The sequence below is a fragment of the Oncorhynchus mykiss genome, chromosome 28 (assembly GCF_013265735.2).
Source record: "Oncorhynchus mykiss isolate Arlee chromosome 28, USDA_OmykA_1.1, whole genome shotgun sequence".
Lineage (NCBI taxonomy): Eukaryota > Metazoa > Chordata > Actinopteri > Salmoniformes > Salmonidae > Oncorhynchus > Oncorhynchus mykiss.
In genome coordinates, this window is record NC_048592.1 from 14,466,637 (window position 1) to 14,480,156 (window position 13,520).

General features: G+C 43.0%; 1 protein-coding gene across 5 annotated transcripts in view; it reads left to right on the forward strand.

Moving 5' to 3' along the window:
* The window catches only part of LOC110508606 (voltage-dependent R-type calcium channel subunit alpha-1E), a 75,284-nt gene that overhangs the window by 37,666 nt on the left and 24,098 nt on the right, over positions 1 to 13,520 (forward strand). For 4 of the 5 annotated variants that reach the window (XM_036966540.1, XM_036966537.1, XM_036966538.1 and 1 more), the window contains exons 5-17: positions 4,321 to 4,511; positions 4,796 to 4,899; positions 5,030 to 5,145; positions 5,956 to 6,009; positions 6,854 to 6,925; positions 7,177 to 7,380; positions 7,700 to 7,812; positions 8,095 to 8,207; positions 9,394 to 9,525; positions 9,912 to 9,981; positions 11,534 to 11,651; positions 11,955 to 12,022; positions 12,189 to 12,256. In XM_036966540.1, the coding sequence (XP_036822435.1) occupies positions 4,321 to 4,511; positions 4,796 to 4,899; positions 5,030 to 5,145; positions 5,956 to 6,009; positions 6,854 to 6,925; positions 7,177 to 7,380; positions 7,700 to 7,812; positions 8,095 to 8,207; positions 9,394 to 9,525; positions 9,912 to 9,981; positions 11,534 to 11,651; positions 11,955 to 12,022; positions 12,189 to 12,256 (1,423 nt within the window). Of the gene's footprint in view, positions 1 to 4,180; positions 4,512 to 4,795; positions 4,900 to 5,029; positions 5,146 to 5,955; positions 6,010 to 6,853; positions 6,926 to 7,176; positions 7,381 to 7,699; positions 7,813 to 8,094; positions 8,208 to 9,393; positions 9,526 to 9,911; positions 9,982 to 11,533; positions 11,652 to 11,954; positions 12,023 to 12,188; positions 12,257 to 13,520 lie in introns of those variants that run through there. The other variant, XM_036966541.1, reaches the window with a different exon arrangement.

Here is a 13,520-nt window from a genome sequence, read left to right on the forward strand (position 1 = left end):
TCGCTGGAGGCTACGGACTGCGGATCATCGCTGGAGGCTCCGGACTGTGGACCGTCGCTGGAGGCTCCGGACTGCGGACCGTCGCTGGATGCTCCGGACTGGGGACCTTCGCTGGAGGCTCCGGACTGCGGACTGTCGCTGCAGGCTCCTTGCCATGGAACTTCACTACAGGCTCTGTGCCATGGATCATCACTGGAGGCTTCGTGCCATGGATCATCACTGGAGGCTTCATACGTGAAGCCTGTTGCGGGGAGCTGTCACAACACGTCCCGGCTAGATACCCACTTTAGCTCGGTGAGTGTGGAGAGCTGGCACGGGAAGCACTGGGCTATGAAGGCGCACTGGAGGCATAGTGCGTAGAGCCGGCGCAGGATATGCTGGGCCATGGAGGCGCAATGGAGGTTTGGAGCGTAGAGCTGGCACAACGTGTCCTGGCTGAATCCCCCCTGTAGCACGGCAAGTGCAGGGAACTGGAACAGGCCGCACTGGGTTGTGCTGGCGAACTGGGGATACCGTGCGTAGAGCTGGCGCAGGATATCCTGGACCGAAGAGACGCACCGGAGGCCAGGAGCGCTGAGCCGTCACAATCCGTCCTGGCTGAATGCCCACTCTAGGACTGCAACTGCGGGGAGCTTGCACAGAGCGCACTGGCCTGTGGATGCGCTCTGAAGGCATGGTGCGCAGAACCGGATAACACGATGCTTGACCGGCCACTCGTTCCCCACGGTAAGCATGGGGAGTTGGCTCAGGTCTGAACCCTGACTCCACCAATCTCCCCGTGTGGCCCCCCAACATTTTTTGGGGGGGGCTGCCTCTCGTGCTTGCTTCGTTGAGCTATCTTCTCGTATCGTCGCCGTTCCGCTTTCGCTGCCTCTACCTCCTCCTTCGGACGGCGATATTCCCCGGCCCTTGTCCAGGGTCCTGCTCCCTCCAGGATTTCCTCCCAGGTCCAGTCCTCCTGACCACGCTGCTTGGTCCGTTGGTGGTGGGATCTTCTGTAACGTCTGTCGTTAAAGGAAGACCAAGGTGCAGCTTGGTAGGCGTACATTTTCTTTAATTTAAAATGTTCCACCAAAAAAACAATAAACAACTCAACAAACGTAAAGCTAGGAGTGCAACACATGCACCACAAAAAGACACGATCCCACAACAGATCCCCAAGATCCCAGTATGATCCCCAATCAGAGACAATGATAGACAGCTGCCTCTGATTGGGAACCATACTCGGCCAACAAAGAAATATTAGCATAGATTTCCCACCCTATTCACACCCTGACCAACCAAATAGAGAATTTAAAGGCTCTCTAAGGTCAGGGCGTGACATTGATAGTGACATAATTAGATTATTTCCCATGCAAAGTAAGCCTGTGAATGTCAAAAAAACGAAACAGTGATATCATCATATGCATCTTATCTGGGTATTTTAGAGCTTGTTTCTAGCATAAAGCATTGCGGATCAAAGCGCTCTTATAGATCACTTTATATAATCAGATCCGTTTTATTTTCCTCAAAATCTTAAACTAACAAGCCGTAGGCCTGTGCTTTTTTGTTTGTTGCCATTCACCCTCTCATACCCCCACAATTCGAGTTTTGGTTTTAACTCAACACCCCTTCACTGACACGGCTATTTAACTCCCTAGAGTAAATTGCCACACCAGTGCGTCAATCTAAATTAAATAACCAAAAAATACCTATCAAAATCTGTTTTTTTTAAGCTAGAGATATCTGTTTTTTTTAAGCTAGAGATATCTGTTTTTTTAAGCTAGAGATATCTGTTTTTTTTAAGCTAGAGATATCTGTTTTTTTAAGCTAGAGATATCTGTTTTTTTAAGCTAGAGATATCAGTTTTTTTTAAGCTAGAGATATCTGTTTTTTTTAAGCTAGAGATATCTGTTTTTTTTAAGCTAGAGATATCTGTTTTTTTTAAGCTAGAGATATCTGTTTTTTTAAGCTAGAGATATCTGTTTTTTTTAAGCTAGAGATATCTGTTTTTTTAAGCTAGAGATATCTGTTTTTTTAAGCTAGAGATATCTGTTTTTTTTGCTTTGGCAACTCACGTAAACGTCTGTAGCGTCGGAACGGTTTGACCTATAAATTATTATGACCACTCTCTAAAGGGGAGACTGTCACGAACACGATGGTGTTCTCCGTTTTGACTTGTCTGAAGTGTGTACGGTTAATGTACCAACTTCTGTTTGGTAACGTCCGAACTGTTTGGGCTACAAACTAATGGGAACATGATGGTGTTCTCCGTTTTGACTTGTCTGAAGTGTGTACGGTTAATGTACCAACTTCTGTTTGGTAACGTCAGAACTGTTTGGGCTACAAACTAATGGGAACATGATGGTGTTCTCCGTTTTCATCTACCGGTTTAAAAAAAACAAATGGAGTTATGAAGGTAGTTAAATATGTGTAAAAAAAAAATATATATATATATATATATATATATATATATATATATATATATATATATATATATAAAAACAATTTTTTTTAGTAGTATAAGTTTTTTTTATATCTACTAGATTTAGGACAGACACTTCAAAACCTTATTTCTTATTATTTAGTTTTTGGTTGTTTTTGCATTCAATGTGTTATTCTATGTGTTTCTATGGACTTTGGTAGTAAAGGCCCAAAGAAAACTTAAGGGGTCCAACAATTCAAAATCAAATAGCTAAATGATCCATAGTATAACCATCTTAAAACAATTCCATATGTCAGCTTAGCACCCCTCCCTCCTCCTCCAACGTCTTAGACTCTAAATAATTGAAGAGTGCATTGTGGGTGGAAGAATAACCAACAAATCTATGGATATAGCAGCCTATAGCCTAATTTTGTCTCTCAAACAGGTAGGCCTACCTCTTTTTTCTTAAATAGGAAGAAATAGGCTCCAACACAAAACCCTCTTGTTGTTATTAAAGTCTAATTAAAATTAAGAAGGTTGAAATAAATTATGCCTACTAGAATTGGACTACTTTCAGCTCCATCAGCTGTCCATTTTCGATTGATTGTGCCGCGGCACCACAATGTACATTGAGTTACTTGAATCTGGCTTATTGTGAGGTAAAAACAGAAGCGGAAAGAAACATTGTTTTTAATCAAATCAATGATAGTAGTAGCAAGCTGTCAAAGTTTACCTCCGGTCCTCCATTTTTTGGAGTAGGCCCAATCAAAACCTATTTTTGGTAGAAACCTATCACTCTCCTCCTGAACTACCACTGTAGGCCTACGCAGCACAGCCATTGGTAAGGCAGCACACAAAAAAAGAGCAGCCCATTTCCGTGTGTAATAAAGCCTAGTTTAATTTACACCATCCCATCAGTTATCTTATACACATAATTTTTCTCTGTGCTTCTCCAAGCGTGCACTTCGTAGCCTATAGGCTATGGATGACTTGATTGAGACCACACTAAATAGCATATAGGCGCACTTGATATTGCATGCCCAGCAGAGAATCAGAGATGAGGGACGGCATCAGGCACACATCGATATATAGCCTAATAAGCAGCTAATTCTATAACACAGAGAAATATAAACGTTTCATCAATTACAAAATACATGACCCCAAACCCTCCCCTTGACTAAAATTGAACATGACACTCCCCCATTTTCCTCGAGGTATCCATTCTGTAAATTGGAATATGTCCCTTAATACGCCCAACTGGGCTCCCTAGCTACCTTTTTAATTAGCCAACAATGATTACTCTGTAATCACACAAGCCAAATATAGTATTTTTAATAAATATGGTTTAACACAGTCAGATGTGATCTCTCCAGAATGTGTATTTCTCAACCCTCAATTCACGAAGCAGCATTGACCCCTGTGATGTTGATGACCGGTCCCTGAGGTGGTTAGCTGAAACAGAATGTCCGTTTTTCACAGCTCTCCTGTTGTAATTAAGGTTGACGCTCTAGACATCCGCTACTCCTAAACCGTATTGCCCTCTTGAAGAGCAACCTGCATTTCAAAGAACAACAAAGTGTTTACCCTACCACTGTTTTGGTAAACAGCTGAGGGATGGGGCTGGAGAAATGTAACCACTCTCAAATTCATAGACAGAGCTATGGATGCCAGGACTGACCATCCATGGTATCGACATGTTAGTTTTAACAATGTTTTGAGGCTGTACAGTGTTTGTTCTCAATTACTTTGTTTACAAACAATGGAGTATAATTTTTTTTTACATTTAGCAGACACCCTTACAGTAGTGAGAGCATACATTTTCCAACTGGTCCCCCATGGGAATCAAACCCAGTGTGTAGAAAGTAACAAGCTAGCTACACGTTAACCACCACAACCCCTGCCTTGTCCTGTGTTAGAAAATGAGACGATGGATACGACCGAGGTGGAGTTTGCCTGCGGAGTGAGGAAGTGTCCGGAGAAGTATGACTGCATCGGGTCATGGATTGGCCCCAACAACGGCATCACCCAGTTTGACAACATCCTGTTCGCTGTGCTCACTGTCTTCCAGTGCATCACCATGGAGGGGTGGACAGCTGTACTCTACAATGTGAGAACAGATCACTCAAAGTATTTTTTAGGAACTATTTATAAGGTAGAGACATTGACGTAAGGGATAATCAAAGAGGGGCTATGAAGTCCGGTGGAAATAACCCACAATGTGCGTGTGGGATGCGTCCCCGGCGCACAGCATTATGGCACAGCTTCCGCGTTGTGCTTGATTTCCAGGGAATGCGTAGCCCCTTGTTCTTACATAGTAACTCTTCAGCAGTGAAGTGTTAAGTCTGTACCTGTATTTATGTACCTTATACATGTCTATTGTACCTCCTTTAGACCAACGATGCCTTGGGCTCTATGTGGAATTGGATGTACTTTATTCCTCTCATCATTATTGGCTCATTCTTCGTACTCAACCTGGTGTTGGGAGTCCTCTCTGGGTGAGTAAATAAAAGCTGTGTGTATGTGTGTGTGTGTGTGTGTGTGCGTGCCCATGTGGAATGTTGTGTGTGATTTTATGAGTGTTTTAGAAGAGGAAACAATGGATTGCCTCATGTCCTGCGTGTGTAGGGAGTTTGCCAAAGAGAGGGAGCGGGTGGAGAACAGGAGAGCCTTCATGAAGCTGAGACGTCAACAGCAGGTGGAGAGAGAACTCAATGGATACAGAGCCTGGATAGACCGAGCAGGTACTGTACTGTTTGTTACCTTACAACCGCTACCACCCGAGATAACTACATAAAATGCAAAAATGTATGTATTATAAGATCCAATTGGATCTGCCGTGATGGAGCTGCCTGGGGAATATGTGGATGGAGCTACCTGGTGAATATGTGGATGGAGCTACCTGGTGAATGTGTTGATGGAGGGGGACTTTGTGAAGCTGCAGTGCTATAATGGCAATCTACAGTATCTTTCTCCCACGCAAGTAGAGGTTGAGAGGAAGGTGATGCGGACTCCTTGACCCAAGTGTAAATGTGTGAGTGCGAGTCTGTGCATGTCTGTGTGTATGTGAGCTGGTGTGCATGCGTGTGTGTGTATGTTCATCTGTGTGTGTGTGTGTGTGTGTGTGTGTGTGTGTGTGCTTGTGCGTCCGTGGGTGTGTGTGCACATTCACGCGTCCGTCCGTGTGTGTTTGAATGTATGCATTAGTCATATAAATCAATAAGTGTTCCCTCTCTGCAGGGCGGCATCAGGGCCCTGAAAGTGAAAAGTTAGCTACCAGGCGAGCCCTGGATGAGCTCTTACCTGATGATGAGTTCTTCCCTCTCTCAGAGCATCAACACTATGCATTCAGCCCAAATACTCACCTTTGTAGTGCTAATAAAATCATTTCAATATTACATTTAAACAGGTTGGCCCCATGATTTGCTAACAATCATCTGAGAGTGCTAAGGGAAAGAGAGAGAGAGCCCTGTTTATGTTTCAGGAGCACTTTATGACTGACCTGGAATTCACTTTGTGTGGATGACAATGACATGTTCACCCCATTGTTTCAGAGGAGGTGATGCTGGCTGAGGAGAACAAGAATTCAGGGAGATCTGCTTTAGATGGTAAGAACCACCAGAAAACACAATTCATTGAGAGGAGTTACCACCATAATGGTGAATTCAATTGTGCGGAAGACCTTTCCTCCCACGTTCACATCAGTAAATCCTTATGTAACAGGGGTCAGAGGTGCTGCTAAGAGCTTTGCTTCCTCTACTGTCCAAATGCCCCTTACTGGGCTTGAACCAGTGATCCTCTGCCCTGCCTCTCTCCATCCACTACACTTTAACTGCAGTTGTAAACAAAGGCAGACATTTTGTTCCTCTTTGACCTTCATTAGCTTAGAGCTGCAGCAGACAATTGAAAATTGCAGTGAAAAGGCTAAACCTCTTTCAGAGAAAAATATACCGTAAAAACCTCAAGAAGTTAATTTGCTTTGATTACTGTGTGAACATCGCGGGTGTCTTGGGAACAGCAAGGTGAAAATGGCTTGGGGCACGCCTGTAGTGATATATCGTATGTCAACCGTCTTGTTTTTATATCATGTTTTTGTTAGTCTCACTCCTTTTTGGAAAACGAGAATGGTTCATAATGACACTTTCATTTACACCATACCTTATCAACCTAACAAAAAGGTGCCATCATTAAAGCCACATTTAATTGGCTCTTCCTCCTTCCTCTCATGTTCAAAGTATTTCAGTCAGTTTGCCTGAAAGTTAGCACGTCAACATTACCGTTTACATCCATTAATATATAATTATCTCTATAACTAGTTTGTCACTCTTTATGGACGAAATGGCTGGAAAGTGAAATATGTTGTGCCGTTATGCTTATAAGCATCTGTTGTTCTATCCATGCTATTGGGGATATTCTCTGTTTGTCCTAATTTTCTGTTGTGTGTGTATTCAGTGCTGAAGCGGGCCACCAGTAAAAATGCTAAGCATAGAGGAGGTCCTGGGGATGCAGAGATCTCCACTATAGGTGAGAGAGGAACACACAGCCCAGATCCTCATATTTAGGCAACTTCCTGTTTTTCTCTCCACCTCCATTTCTGATCTTTTTCCCCTATTATCTACTGTATTTGACCTTGATTTGACATATCTATTATTTTCAACACCCTTTCTCTCTCCTCTCCAGCCCTGACCTTCTTCTTTCTCCGTGTCCTTTCTCTCGCTCTCTTTCTTTCTATCTACTCATCCTCTCTTCCTCTCTTCTCATTCTTCCTTCCCCAGGAGCACCTCGTATGCGGATCCGTACAGTGCGGCGTGGCCCGGTGGCGTATATACGTCGTAAGGAGCGTATGCTGCGTATCTCCCTGCGGCGCATGGTGAAGACCGACACCTTCTACTGGACTGTCCTCAGCCTGGTGGCTCTCAACACCATCTGTGTGGCCATCGTACATCACAACCAGCCCGAATGGCTCTCCACCTTCTTGTGTACGTCTGGGCTGGACTGTCAATCAACCAATCAATGAATGAAAATGTGTCTTTATAGCCCTTTTTACAACAACGATTGCACATTCAGAAGAAACTCCAAGTCCTAAGTATAGGATATGTAGTGTATTTACAGTAACAGTAGCAAACTATCAATTCAATCTGGCCGGCTTTCAAATATACTTCTAGACGATGGAGATGTGGTTCTTCTGTCGTGCAGAGTTTATAACATGAAAAAAAGCTAAATAGCTTGGTTTGAACAGAGGAAAGACTGTGAACATTTGCCCAGTCTTTGATTCATAATGATTTATTCTTTCTTCAGACTATGCGGAGTTTGTTTTCCTGGGGCTCTTTTTGGCAGAGATGTTCTTAAAGATGTACGGCCTGGGATTCCGCCTCTATTTCCACTCCTCCTTCAACTGCTTCGACTGTGGAGTGAGTTCATTCATTCTACTCCATGTTAGCTGATGGTGAACCAGGACTTAGACGTGTGGCAGCATAAGATTTTCTTATGGTTGTACGGGTGAACCGAGGTGTGTTATGTTAGGGAGTTAGGAAAAACAACAAGACGTTTCATTTCTAACAATATGGACAATTAAGTGCTATTGTTATGTGATACTGTCCTATATTGCTGACTAATGTGTGTTCTTAATGATAAAGGTTTGTCTAAACTTCCCTTGTGGTGTTTGAATGTTGCGTGGTGTCTCTCCCGTGCAGGTGATAGTTGGCAGCATCTTTGAGGTTGTGTGGGGCTTCTTCCGGCCTGGCATGTCCTTTGGCATCAGCGTCCTGAGGGCACTGAGACTCCTCAGGATCTTTAAGATCACCAAGTGAGTGGGACATCAACCAGAATGAGGGTTAGGGTCAACATTAGTGTTGCTGCTGTAAGTATAATGTATTACCATTGTAGGTTAAAGGTTAGGGTAGGGTCAGCATTAGTGTTGCTGCTGTAAGTATAATGTATTACCATTGTAGGTTAAAGGTTAGGGTTGAGTCAGCTTTAGTGTTGCTGCTGTAAGTATAATGTATTACCATTCTAGCATTAGTGTTACTGCTGTAAGTATAATGTATTACCATTCTAAGTTAAAGGTTAGGGTAGGGTCAGCATTAGTGTTACTGCTGTAAGTATAATGTATTACCATTGTAGGTTAAAGGTTAGGGTAGGGTCAGCATTAGTGTTACTGCTGTAAGTATAATGTATTACCATTCTAGGTTAAAGGTTAGGTTAGGGTCAGCATTAGTGTTACTGCTGTAAGTATAATGTATTACCATTCTAGCATTAGTGTTACTGCTGTAAGTATAATGTATTACCATTCTAGGTTAAAGGTTAGGGTAGGGTCAGCATTAGTGTTACTGCTGTAAGTATAATGTATTACCATTCTAGCATTAGTGTTACTGCTGTAAGTATAATGTATTACCACTCTAAGTTAAAGGTTAGGGTAGGGTCAGCATTAGTGTTACTGCTGTAAGTATAATGTATTACCACTCTAAGTTAAAGGTTAGGGTAGGGTCAGCATTAGTGTTACTGCTGTAAGTATAATGTATTACCATTCTAGGTTAAAGGTTAGGTTAGGGTCAGCATTAGTGTTACTGCTGTAAGTATAATGTATTACCATTCTAGGTTAAAGGTTAGGGTAGGGTCAGCATTAGTGTTACTGCTGTAAGTATAATGTATTACCATTCTAGGTTAAAGGTTAGGGTAGGGTCAGCATTAGTGTTACTGCTGTCTTTTCCTACTAGCACTGAACTACTTTGTTGAGGGAAAATGTACTTGCTACGACTGTGATGTGTGGTTGTCTCACCTAGCTATCTTAAGATGAATGACCTTTTGCAAGTCGCTCTGGATAAGAGCTTCTGCTAAATTGCTCAAATGTAAATGTAAATGTAGGGATCAGCATCAGTTATACTGCTGGAAGTACAATGTATTACTCTCCAAAATACATTCAAATGGCAAACAGAAGATGTTGAGGTCTGTCTATTTTGTATGTGAACCTTTTCTTCCTTTTTCTTGACCAGGTACTGGGCATCTCTTAGGAACCTGGTTGTGTCTCTTATGAGTTCCATGAAGTCCATCATCAGTCTGCTCTTCCTCATCTTCCTCTTCATCGTCGTCTTCGCCCTGCTGGGCATGCAGCTCTTTGGGGGCAGGTGAGCACAACCAGAGGGTTGGGTTCACTTATTAGATACGAGGGTCACTGATCTCAGGATAGTGATTCAGTGCTTCACCAATATTAGGACATCAGTATGTTTTGGTATGCACAAGTCCCAGGTCCCATGAATTTATTTTCAGTTGATCTGTTCATTGACCAATGATGTGTATTGCCCATCATCACGTCACCGTATATATTTACAAATATAACTTCCGAAGCAGCTGGGAGCTTGCCATGTTTTGTTTTGCTGCGTCGGAAATGGAATGATAGACCTGAAATTACACGTCTAGTTGAAAATAGCAATTTCCACCTCCTCCTCTTCCCACTTCTTCCTCCTCCTCTTCCCCGGTCATATCTGCCCATCCATTCTTTCTCTCCCTTCAGGTTCATCTTTGAAGATTACACTCCTGCCAACTTTGACACGTTTCCAGCTGCTATCATGACAGTGTTCCAGGTTTGGCTCATACCGTCCCTCTCACTGGCTTCTCCATGGTGACACACATAACCTACCCGGGTATATCTCCCGCAACCCCCCCCCCCCCCAGGGCCTGAATGGAACAACACTGCTCACCTCCCCCTCCATCTACTAGCATCCCATACATACACATATGCACATACATGTCAGAGCTGTGAAATATGGAAGAATGTTTGATCAAAACCATAAACTGGGTTTCCGAGACAAATCAAATAATACTAGTTCTGACATGATTAACTCTGCAGGGAGAACGAACCCTGTTAACGATGTGATTCAATTATGGCCCATAATGTATTTGTGTGTTAGCATTTTATAAGACACAGTGCATTCGGAAAGTATTCAGACTTTTTCCCTTTCTACAACTTGATTGGAGTCCACCTGTGGTAAACTCAATGAATTGGACATGATTTGGAAAGGCACACACCTGTCTATATAAGGGCCCACAGTTGACAGTGCATGTCAGAGCAAAAACCAAGCCATGAGGTTGAAGATATTGTCCATTGAGCTCCGAGACTGGATTGTGTCGAGGCACAGATCTGGGGACGGGCATCAAAACATTTCTGCAGCATTGAAGGTCCCCAAGAACACAATGGCCTCCGTAATTCTTAAAAGGAAGAGGTCGTAACCACCGAGACTCTTCCTAGAGCTGGTCGCCCGGCCAAACTAAGCAATCGGGGGAGAAGGGCCATGGTAAGGGAGGTGGCCAAGAACTCGATGGCCACTCTGACAGAGCTCCATAGTTCCTCTGTGGAGATGGGAGAACCTTCCAGAAGGAAAACCAGCTCTGCAGCACTCCACCAATCAGGCCTTTATGGTAGAGTGACCAGACGGAAGCCACTTCTCAGTAAAAGGCACATGACAGCCCGCTTAGAGTTTGCTAAAGGACTCTCAGACCATGAGAAACAAGATTCTCTGGTCTGATGAAACCAAGATTGAACTCTTTGGCCTGAATGCCAAGCGTCACGTCCGGAAGAAACCTGGCACCATCCAGACGGTGAAGCATGGTGGTGGCAGCATCATGCTGTGGGGATGTTTTTCAAAGGCTGGGACTGGCAGGCTAGTCAAGATCGAAGGAATGATGAACCCCACAAAGTACAGAGAGATTGTTGATGAAAACCTGCTCCAGAGCCCTCAGGACCTCAGACTGGGGCGAAGGTTCACCTTCCAACAGGACAGCGACCCTAAGCACACAGCCAAGACAACGCAAGGGTGACTTCGGGACAAGTCTCTGAATGTCCTTGAGTGGCTCAGCCATAGCCCAGACCTGAACCCGATCGAACATCTCTGGAGAGACCTGAAAATATGCTGTGCAGCAGGTTTTTAGCTTTGTCATTATAGGGTATTGTGTGTAGATTGATGAGAAAGAAAAACAATTAATCCATTTTAGAATAAGTCTGTAATGTAACAAAATGTGGAAAAAGTCAAGAGGTCTGAATACTTTCCTAATGCACTTTATGCGTTCTGTTTGCGTATTACTTTCATTCAGACTTCAAGAGGCTGATCATCACAGATCTTGTACTTTTCAATCTAGATTCTGACTGGTGAGGACTGGAATGAGGTGATGTACAATGGCATCCGCTCCCAAGGGGGAGTGCAGTACGGCATGTGGTCCTCCATATACTTCATAGTGCTCACCCTGTTTGGCAACTGTATCCTTGCTCAACATCCTGCTAACCACAATTGACAGATTCTGCTCACATTCTCGATAGGTTTACATGTATCTTTCTTTTTCTTTGAAAGTTGTAGCATAGACCTAAAGTGGTAGTAGGGTCAAGGGTTGATTTATTGGGGGAAAAGATGCACTGAGTACAACCCAGGGGATAACCCTTTCAAGCGATTCCACTTGTTTTAAACGTATTTCAGATGTTTTGTGGAACTGTCCGACAGTAACCTAATTCATGTATTTCAGTTTCATCCACCCCTGTTAGGACTCTTGACCATACTGTGAACAGATACTCTACTCAACGTCTTCTTGGCCATCGCTGTGGATAACCTTGCCAACGCACAGGAACTCACCAAGGTGTGTAGTACTGTTTTAAGAGTTTTTACGGAATGGGGTATCTTTAAATTAAAATAAGTGCTTTCAAAGAAATGTGTAAGGGTCATAACCTAAGGCCATATCTGCCCGATATCATAAACTAATTGTGGGATGTAAACTACTTTGTGTTTTTATTTGACCTTTGAAGGACGAAGAGGAGGAAGAGGAGTTTTTCAATGCAAGATACGCCAGAGGCAGAGATGGCCCGATGTCTGAGTAAGTGTTCTGTTTATACTTTTATCACAATGGCAGTTGGTCAGTCACCTACTTTGGCCTAGTCTTGATGATGATTAGGAGGAGATTGAATCTGAGGGGTGATCATGACGCTTTCTCAATATCTGTCGATTACACAGCCGTAAAACCCACCGAAAAACAAGGATCCACTATTCTCTTTGAGAGTGTGATGTAGGCGTTACCAGGAAGAATGTTTATTTCCCTTGCGTACAGCTGCACGATGAGTCTTCAGGGTTAGAGAGGCATGTTCTGAGTGTGGATAATGTATGTGTACCTGCCTGTTACAAAGCATGTGTAATGGCAATTGCATTAGTGAAATTAGGGATGAGGCGCACATCCCAGTGATTACAAGCATCTTCGCTCATGAATCTTATGTTGTTCTGGGGACTTGCTAAAGGATACTGCATGATTTTAATTCTACTTTTTGTTTTGTTTAGTTGAGCATGTCATTCAACAGGTAAATTAAGAAAGATAACAGGCCAGTCATACACGCATGTTTTTATTTATTTACAATTTGTTTAATTGTGCATGTCAGTCGACGGGTAAATTAAACCAAATGACAGGGCAATTATAGAGTATAAGCGGAGTATGTGCTTAGTGTATAAGCTCCACCAACCATTCTGCTCCCTCTGTAACAGGTACAGGTAGGGAGGAAAAGGATGCATGGATTGTACTGTCCTCTGATCTTCTCCAGGCACGTTACGCTGACTCTGTCTTTTGTCTGTTGCTACATATTTGAGTGTCAGTCCTCTGTGCTTCAGCGCTATCAAGATGGTGCTGCTTTTGATACATATACTGTACTATGGTGTAATGTTATGAATATGCTGCTTCCATCATGTTGTCTTGTTACTCTATGCCTGTTATGTGGCACTGACCGAAAGAGAGAGGACAAAATATAGAAGTCTAAATTCGAACCCTGCCCCTGTACGGTCAAGGTGAAACAATTTGTAACTTGGATAACCACTGTTATCTGATAAGATTTATAAAACATCCACTGTCACTACTTAGGAAATAATGATTTTTCTAAGTGAACAGGATTTGGATCCATTGATCAAGCCTTCAAAGCCAAATATGAAAATATAATTATAAGAAAAATAAGATATAACCAAATATACTAGACTGGCATTAAGGTGACGTCTGTTGACCATTGGCCTTGACCCTTGACCTGGTTTTGGACTGTGTCACAAGGTTCTGTTCTGTCTTTGTTCCAAAATCACTAATGTCTTGTTTTCAACCAATCACTCAT